Source organism: Medicago truncatula, chromosome 4 (assembly GCF_003473485.1).
Source record: "Medicago truncatula cultivar Jemalong A17 chromosome 4, MtrunA17r5.0-ANR, whole genome shotgun sequence".
Lineage (NCBI taxonomy): Eukaryota > Viridiplantae > Streptophyta > Magnoliopsida > Fabales > Fabaceae > Medicago > Medicago truncatula.
The window spans coordinates 36674322-36692848 of NC_053045.1; the positions used below are offsets into that span (position 1 = coordinate 36674322).

Sequence of the window (18527 nt, forward strand, 5' to 3'; positions counted from 1 at the left end):
TATTAAATAACATCTTAAGGACATTTGTTAACATTTTCTTTTTTTTATTTAGACTTAAATATGTAATTCGTCCCTGTAATTTGAGCGTGTTTTGATTTTCGTCCTTGTAAAAAAAAAAATTAAAAACATTCGTGCAAAAAATTTAAATTACAGGGATACATATTTTTTTTTTTTGGTACAACAGGGATACATATTTAAGTCAAGCCATTTATTTACTTGGACAAACAGAAGGGGTATAAATGAATTTTCACATAATATAGCGAAGATAGTTAATATGGAGGGTGAGATCTCTAGTGTGGCTATATCGGAAACCAGAGTGAAATCGAATCGAGAGAGATGGGTGGAGGACATGGACATGGACATGGCGGAACAACCTACAAAGGCGTAACTATTCATCAACCTAAGCGTTGGCACACTGTCACCGGCAAAGGCTTGTGTGCTGTCATGTGGTTTGTTCATTTCTATGTTCCTCTTTCTCTTTCCATTTCTTACCCTAATTTTTTTCAATTTTGTTAATTCAATTTTCGATTTTTAGCTTCTGATTTTAAATTAATTGTTTTTCTCAGGTTTTGGGTCATGTACAGGGCAAAACAAGATGCTCCTGTAGTATTGGTAACACTCTCAGCAATTTGAAATGAATATTTTATGATTGCAAATAATTGTAACTTTTATTTTTTATTTTTTATTGATTGATTTATTCTCTTTTACATTTAGGGCTGGAGGCATCCTTGGGAGGGTCATGGTGATCATGGAGACGAGCATTAATTTTCTTAGGTATGATCATTGGTTGTTAAATTCTGAATTGGAATACCTTTTTTCCGAATTGTGAATTGAATGAGTAAAAATGTCATTTTTAAGTAAATAAACAAGTGACTAAATCAAATTATAAGCTGATATGTCAATTATATCAAATGATATGTGTTGGTTATACAATATTTACAAAAAGTGGTTTCCTACACTAAGTTTAGGTGGTGATTCATTAGAATGGATTGATATTCAAGATGAAATTCATGTCCATATAGATAGATACACACTAGAGATTCATATTGATTGAGTTCGATTTATAATCAAATTGAGATACAAGTTACAGCATTGCATCTCATGTATTGTTTAGATACTGATAACTATGATTTATACACCCAATGTATCTTGGACTAGGAGGGTTTGACAGATGAAGCCTGTGAAATTTCAAAATTTGGGTTATTTTAAATGACAGAGTTCCCAGGGGGTGGACACTGGATGGAATAGTGGGAGGGGACAAATAAGTGTAACTCTATGGTATTCAAATATTTGGTTTAATGAAACTATCAATTTTGTTTGTTCATGAGAGAGTAATTTGTGTATCATATATTGGCTTGTTTTAACGTGTTATCAAATGTGTATGTAATTGTGTTTGTTTTCTGTTTAACAATGTAGTAAAAGTTGGTATGTACATGTGTGGTATTCATGATTTACTGGTAGAGATTTTTTTTTCTCAACAAAAGTTAGAAAACGCCACCGTAAATCCACACCTAGGAGGCTAGGTCCACCCCTGAGAGTTCCACATGATGACCCCGGGTCTTCTTCTGTTGATCCTGATTTAACCCTTGCTAAGCATACTCAGTACTTTGAAAATTAGGTTTTGTTGACCTTTTCTTATGGGAGTATGTCTTGTAATTCTTTATTTAGTACTTACTCTGTTCCCAAGGACTAATACTATTATTTAAGTATGATTTATCACCAACAGGTCATACTAAACTTCTACAAAAACTGCTTTTTCATATCTGATAAGAAATAAGATCATTCACTTTCTTCAATTTTCATATGGTATACCTTTTAATGAAGCATGGACAATTAAGTTCTATGAACCCTCTTTATTCACATTTGAAAATAAGTGGCTGTTAATTCATTCATATTTAGTAAAGAACATATGCTATATATGCATACAACTTAGTCTTTGACAATATTTATAGAAGTGGAGTTGGGGCTGTAGACAAAGAAATAATTAATGACATTATTTATACAGAGCAGAATTTGCATAGTTATGATTAACATATGTATTGATTTCTTGGCAGGCTTCAGCTGCAAAATCTGGAACATCAGAACTTGAAGGATCTGTGTTCGTGAATGTGTTAATCAAATGTTTACTTTTGTTTCATTCAATAAATTGACTATAAAAGAAGAGATATTTTTTTGCATAATTCTATGAACATAGCTATGTTTGAGCATCTTACTTGTTAACATGGATGAAGCTTTATAGTCGTTATTTAGATAATTTATTCATGTTTCTTGTGAGAATTTTATGTTAATATATCGAGTTTGTGTCAACTTTGACAAGGTTGTGTCTGTGAGTTAATAACAAAATGATGTTATAGTACATTTTGTGTAGAATTGTCAAGGTGAGCCAAATCCTACTCAGAGGTTAGTTAGAAAGTGAGCTAATCTAAGCCTACTCATTTTTTAACGAGGATATTATGTAATTGAAAAAATGCAGAAAAATACAAAAAAGGAGTAAGGGTCTGTTTACAGAGATAAGGGAGGGAACTTGAAAATTGTGGTACAATTGTATGGCCGGTTGGTTGCAATCGGTTGGGGAAGACAACAAAAATGAGAGGGAGTAGACAATGAGAGTGAATTGTGAGTGTTGGAATCTGGGAGATTACTGTTAGCTGTGTTTTGCCATTTAGGGAAATGAGAGGAGACTGTATATGAATAGAGAACTTTGAAGATGTGTGAGTGTGGATGAGAAGCTGAGAAACCAAGAGGGATGGCTTGTTGTTGTGTGGGTGAGAATCTGTGAATAGGGAGTTGAACAAGAAATTAGAATTTTAGAAAGGGGACTACGGTGTGCCAGTGTGGTGGAAACTGACAGAATGGCAATGGCCGGTTGAGCAGAGGGTGAGAAGTATAGCAGTGTGCAAATAGGTTAGAGTTTCTCTGATGTATATAATTCTTATAATTTAAAAAAAAATTCATTCTAACTCCATCCCATTCTACTAATCCACTTAACTTGGGGGTCAAATGAACTGATCAAAATCACTCACAAAAATGTGAGCTCTATTTTGCAACTCCAAGTTGATAGTTTTGGGATTCTTGTCCGAAATAGGTGATGCAATTGGAGATCTAACCAATGCAGAGTGATTCTTGAATGACCACAATGTCTAATGTCTATATAATGGAATAAAAATTTTAAAAAAAAAATGCAAACAAGCGCTTTAAGACACTTGTTAAGAAATATAGTAAAACTATTTTGAAACTTGTGTAGTAAATTTTTTAAAAGTGTAAATCTATGTTCTTTTCAATACAAAATTTACTTTTTTTTAAAAGTGTGAATCCCATGTTTCATTCTTCTCAATTGAACTTTAATTCCTCAAGCATCGCATTTTTCCATTCTTGTTTCTTCAATGCATCTTGAACATTAACTAGTTCAGTATAAACAAACATAACATAGTGAACTATTTCACAATGCTCATCGACGACACTGTTAGACACCATATCACAATCAACTAATCTTAGGCAATTGTATGTTTCTGTGTGCTCTAGTTACTACTTGAGGTTGATCATCGAAACTACTATGAGTGATTGAATCATTATAGTCATATATGTTCTCTGTGCAACTTAACTTTTCATCCAAGTTAACTGAGCAGTTTGAATTTTGCACAGTCTGCTTCCAATTCCATGCTTCATATTCCACATCCCTACTTATTTCAATTTTGTTTATCACATGATTGTACAATCTATAGGCACCATTCCTGTGATAACCAATTAGTATTACTGGTTCTCTCTTGTCTTCCAGTTTCTTTCTTCTTAAGGGATTTATGTGATTTTTAAAGTTCACATTCAATACGTAGTTGTATCGAACATTTAAGGGATTTTTTTTTTCTCTCCAGAAGAAGGACGTGACATGACCGGAACGCATGTAGCAATATTTCTTTTTCAAAAACGTAGTCACATGTTTCTCTATGTATTTATGTGTATGTATACGCATGCTACTCAAAATATTTCTTTTATATTTATATCAATTTATCAACAATTTTAAACTCCTTAATATGCGCAAATTTGTACATGATAAAAAAACCCTTTAAATATTTGCTTGATTGAGGACTTATGTTTTGTTTGCAATTTTTAATTTCAAACATGAACTATAAATATTATGAGATTAATTGCATATTCTAAGAAGTAAAAAGTAAATTGATTTTAAAATCTCTTCGCTCCCCTTTGAATCAAACATATGAAAAAGTTATCCATTTTTAAGTTCCATTAGCCTTATTGTTCTAGAATAAATTGAAGTACTATTGTAATATATGGTCAAATAATGTTTCCCTTCTTTATCAAAACGTAGCAGTATTTAATCTATATTGTAATTGTAATATAATATTTCCCTTTTTTTTTTTTTTTTTTTTTATAAAACCAACCCCTTCTTTCGATTGTTCAGCCATGCTATTTTTAAATTTTGAAACATGGAATAAATTGTGGCGTGGAATATACTTTTTCAAGCAAAAGGAGTTCATGGAGAAGTATGCTTTGTTGATTTTATTTTCTTAGTTATGTGGCTTTTGCATTCCTCAACACTAACTGATTTATTTATTTTCCATACGGGTTTATCAATTTCAGGTACAAGCAGGGTTAGAATTTGTTGAAAACGGTGGTTGTGTTATTTCCATTTTCGATCACTTTGTATTTACTTGTAAAGAAAGTAGGACTTTCAACATATGTAGACTAATGATCTGTAAACGTTAGAGAGGTGTTGATTACACAACACTACACAGTCCTTTGTCTAACAAATCACTAAAGAAGAGTTTAAGGGAAGAAAGGTCTATAGTTGTAGGATTTGAGAGATAAAATCAAAGTAGGTAGGTCTATACGAGGTTTTATAGGACTTTCATCGAGACAATTTTTATTTTTTTTTACAAATGAATCATTTACCGTGAGTCATGGGGAGTATCATACTATAAGTTGGTTATATAAAGGCAGGTCCAGCCTTTAGCAAGTGCAAGATGAGCCTCAAACTTTTTTTTAATATAGCATCTAAAAGTGTTAGTTATATGTAATAAAATCTGTAGACACCTCATAATGGTTTGGTGGTAAAATAGAATTCACTTGGGTATTTGGTATTGACGTTCAATCCCGAACATTTGTGTGAATTTGAACCAAATATAAAAGTTTCATTTACATATACAATTATTAGACCATTACAATTTTTTTATCAAATTTACAATTTAATATGCATTTCAGAGTTATTAATGAATGTAGAAAACTACTATATACCATGAATTTTTCATCATTTATTTTCATTAACAACACAAATTAAATCCGTTAAATAATTAGTATTTTTTTCTTCTATTGTTTTAAATTTGATCATGCATGCCAGTACTAGTTTGCTACTATTTTTCCCAATATTAGTACTAGTTTGTCACTCTTTAGATAGCAAAGACACTTTTTAAGCAACAACAACCAATATACTTAAGATCCATTTTGCACTAACAAAGTGATGATTCTTTTTTCCTCAAAAAAAAAAAAAAGTGATGATTCTTTTTAAGTTTTTGGCGTTTCTTTTTATCATGAACCCAATTTTAATATTAATACAATTAGTTGTTAGTGAAGTTTAACATAGGTTAGTTAGTTCTACCATACAAACTTATTTTTACTTAATTTATATGACTATTTTTTATGTTATTTACAACTTAAATAGATGATTACTATTGCTTAAAAAATCTTGTTTTTCCATTGCAGGTCCGTTTTAAATATTTGAACACGGCCACCGATTTTATCTGAACCGGCCTGATCAAAGGGCTACAAACATGTGATACTTTGTTGGATCTATATTACTCAAAAGCATTCATGTCATGGAATAAGGATCCTCTCCATTTATAAAAACAAATGGAGATTGTCCTTAAAAAAGAGATAGGAAAAAAAAGGTGATGAGTTTTACCATTAAATGCATCATACCATCATTCCATTTATAAATTTATCCATTTGTTGGAATTTGGAGAGAGATAGACAAAAAAAAATAAGTGGTGGGTCAAATCACTAAGTGGGTCTCACCATCATTAATTATTTTTATTTTTTATGTGTCTTTATCTCTTTAAATAAAACAAATGGAGAAATTTATAAATGGAGAGAATTTTAACCCATTTTATCGTGTCTTTATCTCATCAAATGAAAGAAATGGAGAGGATCTTAGCTCCCATGTGATGGATAATACATACACCCTCCGGTCACTAATATAAGCAAAAGTTTGATTTTTAGATTCATTCATTAAATGATGTATGTAGTCTTTATTATAGACTACATACGTCATTTAATGAATGAACCTAAAAATCAAACTTTTGCTTATATTAGTGACCGGAGGGTGTATTCAATTGCAAATGAATGATATAAATGCAAACCTCCACGTTTTCATATGGTTCAGTGGTACTTAATGTTATGCGCATGCTGGAGCATTATTGGTTGTAGGCCAATGTTAAACCAGAATCATTGAAAAAAATTCAAGTAAATGAAAGGGTAGACTGTTCCGTCATGTGGGTGAAAACCAAATTTCAAGTAAATTTCAACATTTATGGTTCTTTTAATTTCTTAACTGGTCATTATTAGGTGAAACCAATAATTTTTTTCAGCTGTTTACTTTTCCTTACTGTACGTTATATTGATGATGCCAGCCCTCATGTGGGTCGCATCATTAAAAGATTGGTCCAACTTGGACCATTTTTATTACGGTTAGATTAAACTATTCTACCAAACTTTATTATGGACCCTCTACACTAAATATAATCTTCAACATTAGCCACAACTCAAGCAAACAGTAACAACAATGAAGTACTTCTACATCCACTATCACCATAGCCACCACTAGATCCGAATTGGATAGCTTCGGGTCCTTCATCTTGAGTACTTGAATTGAAAGAACATTGTTGAGGATGATAGAGATAACTTTGTAATGGGTTGTGCAAAGAATGAAAGAACATTGCTTCAATTATATTTACGTCAAATTATGTATTTTTGCTCCTTCATCTCTTCCCCTTTCCTTTTTTAATTTCTTGCTTTATATCCCCTAGCTAGGGTTTTATGTGTTTGAGCATTCACTTAATTAAGATGAAAAGAGAAATTTAGACTTTTTTATAAATTAAAAAATCCGATTCATTAATCATTCTCTAGCAAATGATTGACATATTCGGTGAAAAGAACACACAAGATTACCAATATGGATGATGTGGATGAGCAGTACAAACTGATGAATTAGCTAGAACTATGTTATCTTGAATTGTTGTTTTTTTTACTTTACCTCTTAAAATGAGATTGCTCTTTTTTATTCTGAAAGAAAATGAGATTGTCCCGTGAACTTAATTTAGTTGGTAAAGACAATGCATAGTATATGTAAGGTTCGGGATTCGAATCCTGGACATTACCAAAAAAAGAAAGAAAATGAGATTGCTTGATGGTTAAATAATAGAAAATGGTTGGTGAAAGAAAGAAGGTGGAAGAAGATCAGGAGAGAGGGACAATGAAAGATAAAGTTGATGGACTAGATTTGGTAATGAACTATATTTGGTGTGGATGGGCAAAAATGATAAAGTTGATAACAAGTTGATGGACTAGATTTGATGTGGATGGGCTAAAATAAGATTTGGTGAGATGATCAATCTAAGGGTGAAAAAAAAAAGTCCAAGTTGGACCAATCTTTACATAGGTGCAAGCTAAATGGTACCCACTCCACTTAGGTCACTTATGACAATTTCAATGCACCTTCTCCTAAAATATATTATTATTTAATTATGAAAAATGTTAACTTGTGTCCTTAAGACATATGTTAAAGAATCTAAAGTGAAAATTTTGTCGAGGAATTGTATCAATTTATCCTTTTAAAGATTGAGAATTAATGTTTTGTAATAAATATTTACCATATATGAAATCCTTAACATATGCCCTAATAATCAAGATCCTTTAATTTTTATATTTCAACGTCGTTATACGAGCAAATATCTTTACAATAACTAACGTTTAGACATGCACCGTTTTCTGCTCTTTTTATTACGCTAATACATATAAATTATGAACAATGGTTTTACGAAAAAAAATTCTCTTAAAAATGAAATTTTGATTTTGATTAAAAATATATGTATAGATATTTTGCATTTTCATATTGTAACGAACTGTACTTATTTTTTCAAAGACAACAACAATATAGCAAATATTATATAAATTCTCATCTTTTTTAATGACACCAACAATATAGCATTCTTATAAGTAAATTTTGTTTAAGGGTATATTTAGAAGTGACAAAGTTGGTCCAAAACTATGTATTCTCTTTATATATTATATAAATTAGATTAGCTATTTATCAATTTTAACCTTTTATTGATTACTGATCCAATAAAGCAAAATTGCTAATTAGATTTTTATTTGGATAATTAATTATTTTAATTAACTGATATGAACTCAATATGAGTGGATGTCTGGATGACTCATTAACTGAATAATGAGAAACCCTAATTGATTACCATCCTATATAAGGCTATGATCCCCAATATATCGCACATACACACACATATTCTCTACTCTCCCCATCTGAAAAGAATTTGAGGTAAAACGAGTGTCGATTGAGGAAAAACCAAATTATCAACCGTTAACTTTTCTCATGTTTTTCATATCATTACCATAGTTCCTTTTCATCATAGGTCCAGGTACTCTTAATATCTTTAATCTATATCTTTGATACATCAAACATGTTGTAGATCTGATCATATTCATGCTCAATATTTTATTTGTTTCCTCTAGTTATTAATTTTTGTTTTGTATTGAGCATCTCCTATGAAATTGATCTTTATTTAGGCCTAATTCTAGCAAGTTGACACAAAAGTGAGCTGCATGTGCTCATCAATCTGTTGGCCTTCTTTTTCTCGGCAAAATATCTCTTTTTGTCTTTTAAATTTGACAAAAATATCATGTTAGACCTTTAAGTTTGTTAAGTTTTAAATAAATTCTTTAAATTTTTTAAGTTTTAAATAGGTCCTTTAAGTTTTTTTAAGTTTCAAATAAGCCTTAAAAGGATAATAAAGACCTATTTAAAGCTTAAAAAAATTAAAGGATTGACATGATATTTTTGTCGAATTTAAATGACAAAAAAAAAGTATTTGGCCTTTTTGTTTCTCTATATATACACATGCTACTTGTTGACGAACAAGAGCAGGTTAAAACACAAACTTGCTCACCAATCTCACTTGGTACTCTCTCACGCTTACTTTCACTTCCTTCCATGTTTTTTTAATACCCTCGATCCTTTTTTTTTTTACTACAAAACAATCCATGCTAAAATAGTACGTAGTACTTTTTCAAACGGAAGGAATATTCATTGTTTTCTTTTAAAGTTTGAGATTTTCCAAAATCTGTGCAGTGACCTTATTAATAGTTATTTTGAAGTAGTCACATGAGCGTAATTTTTTTTTAATAAGGTCACTCCTTGTATCTTTTTATATTTTCTGTTCTTTTCATTTTCTTTGTATTTTTCGGGAAAGAAATTAGTGAATTGAGAGTCTGATTTGGTGTTGGTGCAGGTTCAACTTGCCGGAATGTCAAAGGAAGTTGCATACGAAAACATACACATAAGCTTTATCATGTATTTGATAGTGTCAACTAATACAGAAAACCTATTTATCTAGCTAACATATTTTTACACAATCAATATACGAGTAATGTGTAAAAATATGAAAATATGTTAGATAGAAAGATTTTATATAGTAGTTGACATTATCAAATATATGAAAGAACTTGTAGAGCATTTGGAAGTTTTAACATAGTCATGTACGGGTGGTTCTGACCAAACCAGACCTCTGCAGCGATGAGGATTCCTCGTCATTTGATGAGTACAAGGGATTTCTAGTTAAAATTATGGCCAAAATTAAAAAATTTAAACTATTTGTTGTCAAAAGCAATGTCTTATCTTTTGGAGATTCTATCCTGGACATTACCATTACTATTTCTTTTTTTAATCAAGTAGACTTGTGGGGTGTCCGAGTTCGAACTCAGGTAGGAACTATTACTATTAGGGTTAATTAAGTTTTTAATCCCTATAAATATCTGCAGTTTTATTTTTAGTCCCTATAAAAATAAATTACACATTTTAGTCCCTACAAAATTTTCCGTTAGTGTTTTTAGTCCCTGTTAAATTAAATATTGTTGTTTAATTATGCTTAAAATTTTAAATTTTTTAATGATTTTTTACATATTGTTTAAAACATTATAAAACGCTCCTCCGCAATAAGTTAACTCAAAATTTTATTTTTAAGTCCAAATTTTCGTTAGGTTTATCTTGAATTTTTGGCGTTTAAAAAAAATATATTTAATTCATTACATGTTAAAAAATTCTAATTTTTTATGAAAGAGATTATTATAATGTTCTTAACATGTCTGTTAAAAATCATTTAAAAATATAAAAGTTTAAGTATAATTAAACAAATTTTAATTTAAGAGGGACCAACACATACTTTTTGTCCTTGTAAAATTAAAATTTGCTTAATTGTGCTTAAACTTTTAAATTTTCAACATAGTTTTTACATACTTATTTAGAACATTATACAAAGTTCCTCTGCAAAAAGAGAGCTCAAAATTTTATTATTAGGTCCAAATTTTCATTAATATAATCTTGAAAATTTGACTTTTAGAAAAATTCATATTTAGTTCATTACATGTTAAAAAACTAAAAGATTTTATAAAAGAGTGTCTTATGATCTTATAAACATGTCAGTAAAAAGTCTTTCAAAAGTTTAGAAGTTTAAGCATAATTAAACAAATTTTAATTTAACAGGACTAAAAACATTAACGGAAAATTTTGTAGGGATTAAAAAGTGTGATTTATTTTTATAGGGACTAAAAACAAAACTGCAGATATTTATAGGGACCAAAAACTTAATTAACCTTTACTATTATTATATACGGACAAATCTTTTTTTAGTTATTATTGTTTTTTTTTAGTAGTTATTCGTGTTGTTGTTGTTGTTGTTATCTTAAAATAAGTATTTTGTTCTACGTTGTTTTCCATTATATTTGCTTGATATATTCATTTTGTTGTCTTTTTATTTTGGTGTTTTTTGTATTCGTATTATTTACCATTATATTTAATATCAATCTTAATTATTTTATAGTTGGGTGAAGGCAACAACTTGAGCATAAAGGAACTTGCAAAGAACTACTTATGACAACATTGAAGTTTATGTCATCATAATAACATGAACAAGAAGTTGTTAGCTGCCAGTGATCAAAAGTTACAAATACTTTATTTATTTATCTACAACTTTTCGATTAATGTATCTTTGGTTTACCTCGTTTTAAAAATTTATTTATCTATAAAGTGTTGAAACAATCAAACAATATCTTCAATCCTACTGGAAGATGCAAATCTATGTTTCTTTTTTCTTCTTAATTAAGATAGTACTATGTTTTTTTTTTTTTTTTTTTTTGACAAAAGATAGTACTATGTATAATGGACAAATAACAATAATCGTATTCTTATCGTTTTTTTGTTTTGTTTTGGTAATTCTAGTTAAAAAGGTGGATCTAGCATCGTGAAGTATAGGCCTACACCGCGAACCATTTTTTTTTTTCCTAAATCTTTGGGAAATGGACGCCTATGAATATTGAACTCCTAGGTCAGTAGAAAAACACATTTTGAGGAGCCGACGAAGGCAAAAACACGATTTCTGAAGGACTGGAGCAACCGACGCCATTCAAAAGCCAAGAAACCATCAATGATCTTTTTCTCATGCTTTTTTATTCCTGCCTAATCATATGTGTTAGAAGCTATGATTACTTAATCCTCTTTAGGTTAGGTCATGAAAGATGAATTTCCTTGTAATTAGTTTGTTCATGTAACTTTAAATAATTCTCTTAATATTAAGTCGATTACTTTGTTATTTTCATTTGGTTAATATGTTCTTGATACTTTTTATATGATCAATGAATACTAATTATAATTTTTTCTATAAATAAATTGATTATCAGGTCACAATTATTACTAACCTTAATTTTGTTAGCTTGACCTAGTTTAACCTTTCAATCGGTTAGGGTTTTGAACTATAAGAAATTGGGGAGCAGTAACAGTTGGAGAGTTAATTAGAGGCTAAGATAATATTGGCCTAACTATTTTGATCAAAGGTATTGAAATCATGTAATCAGTAGCACTCTATTCGGAGTTTGTACTTACTCAATTAATTCAGGGAATGAAACCACTTTCCACCAAGAGGACGCCGAGCCCACCTCTCATCCCAATATGGCAAGAAGTCACTGTTGAGCCATACCTAGCTGAAAGAATGCTCACCGCGGCAACTTCTTGTGTCAAGTGTCTCTCACCTCCACTTTACAATTTTATTTTATTAATCCTAAAGTATTTAAATAGCTATTTAGATATTGAGTACAAAAAATAAACTATATAGATATTGAAATTGAATTCAACTCTATGATACATTAAATTCAAGCTTATAGCCATAGTTCTTTCACAAAAATAAAAAAAACTTATCCATAGTTGAAGTTGAGAATTAAAGGAAATGACTTCATACACAATCCTTCCTCCTACAACCTTTTACCTTTGTAGTAAGCTGATAAGAATTTTCCAACTACCATTACCAATAAAACTAGGTGGTTGCTTGATCCGATTCACGGATATACGGTTAAGGGGACTTATCGTTTTCTTACTATTTCCGATGAACAAGTATCTGATGTCGTAGGTCTTGATGTGTGGCACAAATTGGTTCCTTCTAAAGTTTCTTTGTTAACTTGGCGTCTTCTTCAAGATAGAATTCCGACGAGATCTAATTTGGTGCGTCGTCATGTTTTACAACCAGCTGACAACGCGTGTCTTGGTGGGTGTGGTGATTCTGAAACGGTGGATCATCTATTCATTATGTGTGATCTTTTTGGGAGAATTTGGTATCTTGTTTGTAAGTGGCTTGGTGTCACTTGTGTTTTTCCAGGCTCGGTTAAAGATCATTTTTCTCAGTTTACTCATTTGGCGGGTTTGCCAAGATCTACTCATTTTTATTTTAATGTTATTTGGCAGGCTTGTAGTTGGGCAATATGGAAGGAGAGGAATAATTGTGTTTTTAACAATAAGGTTCTTGATCCTTTTAGTATTGTAGAAAAGGTGAAGGTGAATTCTTTTTTATGGCTGTCGTCAAATGTTGTTCCTCTTTCGTTTGGCTTTCATGATTGGTGGAGATACCCATACTTTGTATGGGCATCATGTAATTTTTTAGTTTTTGTTTTTTCTTTCTCTCCTTAGGAGCGGGTGTCCTTGATAGGGGCATGTTGTTTGTATCAGATATTGGATGATTCATCACGTTAGCACATCTTGTGCGGGGTGAATCATTCCTCTTTTGAGTAATATATTTCATTTTGATTTGTTCATTTCTAAAGATACTCGCTTCTTTATTTTTATTTTTTTTGATAAAACCAACCCTTATTTTGATTGTTCAGTCATGCTATTTTTAAATTTTGAAACTTGGGAATATACTTTTACAAGCAAAGGGAGTTCATGCAGAAGTGGCTTTTGCATCTCTCAACACTAACTGATTTTTATTTTTTATTTTCAAGCAGGGTCAGAATTTGGTAAAATTATTTGTTATTTCCATGTTACATCACTTTCTATTCACTTTCAATTGCCATGTTCTTGTAATCATCAATTATATATAAAAAATGGTATTCTCTTTTTTCATGTGGTTCATGCGCAGTGGTACTTTTAATTTTATGCACATGCAGTAGCACTAGTGGTTGTAAGCCAATGTTAAACCTGAATCATTGAAAAAGATTCTTAATTTAAACTCTAAAGGACAAACCTCTGATCCGTCGTTTTCGTGTACCAAGCTATGCAATTTTACTTGGAAGTAACATTTATGGTGCTTTACATTATTTTTTGAAGGAATGGTGCTTTTAATTTCTCAACTGGTCATTTGGTGAAAACCAATATTTTTTCAGCTGTTTACTGTACGTTATATTGATGATGCCAGCCCTAATGTGGGTGACATACTAGTGTATGCAGTATGTACTATTTTTCACTTTTTTCCATGTTAGTTTTGTATTTTTTATTGGTTCAATATCCTCCTTTTAACAATAATATACTTGTTGATTAAACTTTAATACAAGGAACTGATATAAGCTTTTTGCCAAATGAAGAGAAAGTGTGCTATAAAAATAATATTCATGAGTAACAAAGAATACACATTTATACTACATGGGTGCTACAAAAATAATGCTGTATGGGTTCAACTTTGTTGATCTGTAACTTTTTTATTGTTTTTATTTTCACACAACTTATGGATTTTGTCATTGAATTAAAGAAGAGATTATACTTAAAAATATGGGTTTGTCTAATATGAACTTGAAAAACAAAGTATTAAATATGGATCTTTACCATATTCAATAAACAATGAATTTTATAATAATAAAAATTGTATAACAAGGAAATTTTTTATATAGAGGGAAATTGATAAATCATTCACATTTTTTTAAATAGTATCTTTCAAATTCAAATTAAGAATATTATTAATGTTAATAATATTATAACAACATAAATTGAATTTGAAGAATTCATATAAATCTTCCAAATTTCCTCAAAAATTCTTTTCAATATATAATTTTTGAACTCACATAAATTAAGGAGATTCTATATTATGAAGAAAAATAAATCATCAAATCCTTCCGCTCCTAAAGCTCTTTATTTTCTTCAATTTGCTCATTGTTTTTTTCTAAACCCTCCCAGCCCTTTTCCCTCCAAACTAGCAAAAAAACAAAAATAATTTTACAACTATAATGCACAATGGCCCTGTTGAAAATCAAAGAAGAACCAGAAAATGGATAACTATAATGAAAAACTTGCAATATCTAGAAAAGGATACCGAACTCAAAATAATTGGAAGTATTGTACCTCCTCTGAAAATCAATACCCACTTCACAAATTAAATCTACCTAAATGCAAAAATAAAATAAAATGAATAAACAATAATAATAATAATACCGTTCACACTCACAACCTTCCAAGAATCCAACTCATACACATGTGTAATAGCTGATGTACAATCATTCGGTCTTAATTTTCTCTCTCTCTTTATATAGACATGCTACTTTTTGATGAACAACAGAAGAGGTTAGAACAAAATTATAAGAGAGAATGAATTGTTCTTCAAATAATATAGAAAACAGTGAACAAGAGTATTCCCTCACCAATCTCACTTGGTATTCTCTCACGCTTACTTTCACTTCCATTTTTTTCAACTTTCCTTTCTTCTGTATGTGAGAACAATTATTTTGTTTTACAAGATATTTAGTTAGGGTTCCCTAAAAAAAAAGGTATTTAGTTAGGGTTACGAGCCCACCCCTTCTTTTGTTTAATTTAATACCCTCAAACCATTTTTTTTAATAAAACAATCGATACTAACATAGAAATACTTTTTCAAATGGAATATTCATCGTTTTCTTTTAAATTTTGAGATTTTCCAAAATTTGTGCAGCGACCTTATTTAAAGTTATTTTGAAGTAGTCACTTGAGCATACTTTTTTTCATTTTGTTTTTCTATTTTTTTCGGGAAGAAATTTAATGAATTAAGAGAGTCTATTTGGTGTTGGTGCAGGTTTATAACTTGCCGGAAGTATACGAGAACATAGTACATGAAATACCGCATTTGGATTCTATCTCAAAGTTGAACATAACTTCCATGGAAGAAAAGTGCACAATAAACATATCATGAAACCACTTAACTCATTCTATCCCATATGTGGTTCCATATCCTTTTCAATGGGGAGCTCCTACATTTTATGATGGCGAAACATTCACCATGTTAATATCATCTACGTCATTTTAGCTTCTTCAAAAAAAAATTTAAAAAATAGCATCTACGTGACTACGTCGGTGGATGTATATTTTTGCTTCTCAAGTCGGTGAATGTTAATTGATCTATCAATATTAAAAGATCAGTTTTATTTTTACTCATTATTCTGAACAAAAGTTGGTTAGAGTTTGAACATTAATTAATTACTGTTTTAAACAAGAATGATTTTTTTCTTCTTCTGTGATCCCGTTTATGCAAGTCTGAAACGACAATAAACTGCTGCTCGAGAGTGGCGGTTAATTAATCAAATTGGTTAGAGTTTCTCTGAATTTTATAATTCTTATAATAATTTTAAAATATATTAACAAATCAATCTAACTCAATCCCATTATGATTCACTTAACTTTTGGGTTAATAATGAACCGATCGCAAAAAATGTGAACTGATATTTTGCAACTTTAATCACTGATTGTTGGCAAATAATAAAATTTGCAGTAAAGATGAGCTTCATACGGGGCTTAGATAAAACTATTTAAATTTATCCTTCAAAGTTCAAACAAAATAGTATTGTCAAACGTATCTACTTTTTTCCAAAAAAATTGAATTCTTGACGGTATTAATTATTTTTTAACAAAAATGTTTTCATATATCATCTTTTTGTCACTACTAAGTAATGAATGGTATCAAGAGTAAACTTGAAAAAAGTTATCAACTTTTTATTTATTTAAAGCTCTTATTGTTAAAGGTCAATTTTAATTTATAGTTTATAAGTTTATATGATTAAATCAGATATATTTTTGGTTCCTATAAAAAAAAATTAAAAAATTTCAAGTGTTAGTCCTCTATCAATTTTTTGTCTTAGAATTTTTTTATCATCACTTATGATCCATGTTTTAAAGTCAAATCATGTGTATACTTCACAATTTTGAATGAATTTGGATTTTTTAATGAAATTTGGATTTTTTTTAACAAGATATGAATTAAATATGAATTTTTAAGCGCTAAAAACTTGAAAATTTATATTTAAATCATCCCTTTTTTTAAAAAAAAAATCATATTTAATTCATCCCTTTTTAAAAAAATCCTTTCTAGACTTTGTTTTAATGATCACACTTTCTTTTTGTTATAATTTTGTCTTATGCTTATTGTTACTTATGCGCGCGCAAACACATATATAGAGTTTTTTTTTGTTATGCACGCACACACATATATAGAGGTTTTTTAAGAAAAAACCCTAGTTTTTTCATTCAATAAATTGACTATAAAAGAAGAGATTTTTAGTTTATTTTAGGAGCATCAGAACTTGAAGGATCTGTGTTCATGAATGTGTTAATCAAACGTTTACTTTGTTTGAGCACCTTACTTGTTAACTAGGATGAAGCTTTATGGTCGTTGTTGTTTAGACAATATATCCATGTTTCTTTTGAGTTAGCGGAGGACAAGTCGATTTCTGTAGCATCATTGTTCTCTTTAGGTTGAGACGAGGGGGGAGAGGCGTGGAAGTGGAGGAGGAGGCTGTGGGCGTGGGAGGAGGAGTTGGTAGCAGAGTGTAGGTTGTTACTTGCTAATGTCACTTTGCAGTTAAATGTTTCAGATACATGGCTTTGGCACCCAGATACTACAGGTGGTTATTCAGTTCGTTCAGGTTACCAGACCCTCTCTGCCCAGATTTCTCCGGTGTTAGAGGATTCAGAGAAACTTATATGGCACTCTCAGGTTCCATCAAAGGTTTCTATCTTAGCTTGGCGGTTGCTTCGAGACAGACTACCAACAAAATCCAATCTCATGAACCGTGGCATTACTCATGCGGATGACTCTCTTTGTTTGGCGGGTTGCGGTCAAATTGAAAGCGCGCAACACTTGTTTATTAATTGCAGTTTTTTCGGTTCTCTTTGGCAGCATGTCAGATTTTGGCTTGGTTTTTCAGGTGTTGATCACAACGTCCCAAGCACCCACTTCTCTTAGTTTACAAATTACTTGGGTGGTCAGAGGAGTGGTAGATCATTTCTTCAGCTTTTGTGGCTTCTTTGTGAGTGGCTCATATGAAAAGAACGTAATAATAGAATTTTTAATAATGTTCATTCTTCCATTATGGAGCTTTCGGAAAAAGTTAAGTTCCACACTTATTGGTGGTTAAAGGCGAGCAGTGGCGGTCGAACCCGTTGTGTTGTTTGGGTATCGGCCATTGCTAGTCCTTGTAAATATTTGTCACACATCTTGTTGTTGTTGAACGTCTTTTAAATACACCTTATACTTAAAAGGCGTCTTGGTTGTTATTAATATATTGCATTTTAGTTTCTTAAAAAAAAAAGAGTTTATGTTAATATATTGAATTTGTATCAACTATGACCAGGTTGTTTCTATGAGTTAATAACAAGACGATATTATAGTGCATAATTGTCAAGGTGAGCCAATCCTACTGGTTAGAAAGTTCAATCTAACTCAATCCCATCCACTTAAATTGGGGTTTAAATGAACCGATCAAAATCACTCAAAAATGTGAGCTGGTATTTTGCAACTCCAGTCAAACGCGGTTGACATGCAAGCCATAACTTTGCAGACATACTGTGACTCCTATCATTAAGGGAGAGAATATGATGTTAGCTCCCATGTCATGGATAATATAATAATAGTACACAGGGCCGGCCCATAGCCCGTCGAGGTTGGGCGACGACACCGGGCCTCCAATTTTTTGGGGTCCAAAATATTTTTTTTTTATATGTAAGATACAAAAAT

The 18527-nt window shown here is 30.7% G+C and overlaps 1 protein-coding gene and 2 long non-coding RNA genes across 4 annotated transcripts; all 3 read left to right on the forward strand.

Moving 5' to 3' along the window:
• Window positions 1–281: 281 nt before the first annotated feature.
• LOC11441176 (NADH dehydrogenase [ubiquinone] 1 beta subcomplex subunit 2) lies at window positions 282–2316 on the forward strand. Its single transcript, XM_024781282.2, has 4 exons — window positions 282–449; window positions 567–612; window positions 715–774; window positions 2055–2316. The coding sequence occupies exons 1-3, from the start codon at window positions 337–339 to the stop codon at window positions 763–765; spliced, it is 210 nt and encodes a 69-aa protein (XP_024637050.1). The 5' UTR covers window positions 282–336; the 3' UTR covers window positions 766–774; window positions 2055–2316.
• Window positions 2317–9173: 6857 nt separating this feature from the next.
• Window positions 9174–11885, forward strand: LOC112421233 (uncharacterized). Of its 2 annotated transcripts, XR_003011422.2 has the most exons (3): window positions 9174–9428; window positions 9531–10002; window positions 11118–11885. It is a non-coding gene; the product is annotated as an uncharacterized lncRNA (long non-coding RNA). The 2 variants fall into 2 exon arrangements; XR_003011421.2 differs by having other exon boundaries at window positions 9174–10002.
• Window positions 11886–15075: 3190 nt separating this feature from the next.
• Window positions 15076–15994, forward strand: LOC112421050 (uncharacterized). The gene is made up of 2 exons (XR_003010989.2): window positions 15076–15198; window positions 15594–15994. It is a non-coding gene; the product is annotated as an uncharacterized lncRNA (long non-coding RNA).
• Window positions 15995–18527: the final 2533 nt, after the last annotated feature.

Excerpts from the sequence above, each read along its gene's own strand:
- LOC11441176 (XM_024781282.2), top strand. The coding sequence starts at position 337 with ATGGGTGGAGGACATGGACATGGACATGGCGGAACAACCTACAAAGGC. Across the intron at positions 450-566 it reads GGCTTGTGTGCTGTCATGTG|GTTTTGGGTCATGTACAGGG; the intron begins GTTTGTTCATTT and ends TGTTTTTCTCAG. Across the intron at positions 613-714 it reads AAGATGCTCCTGTAGTATTG|GGCTGGAGGCATCCTTGGGA; the intron begins GTAACACTCTCA and ends TTTTACATTTAG.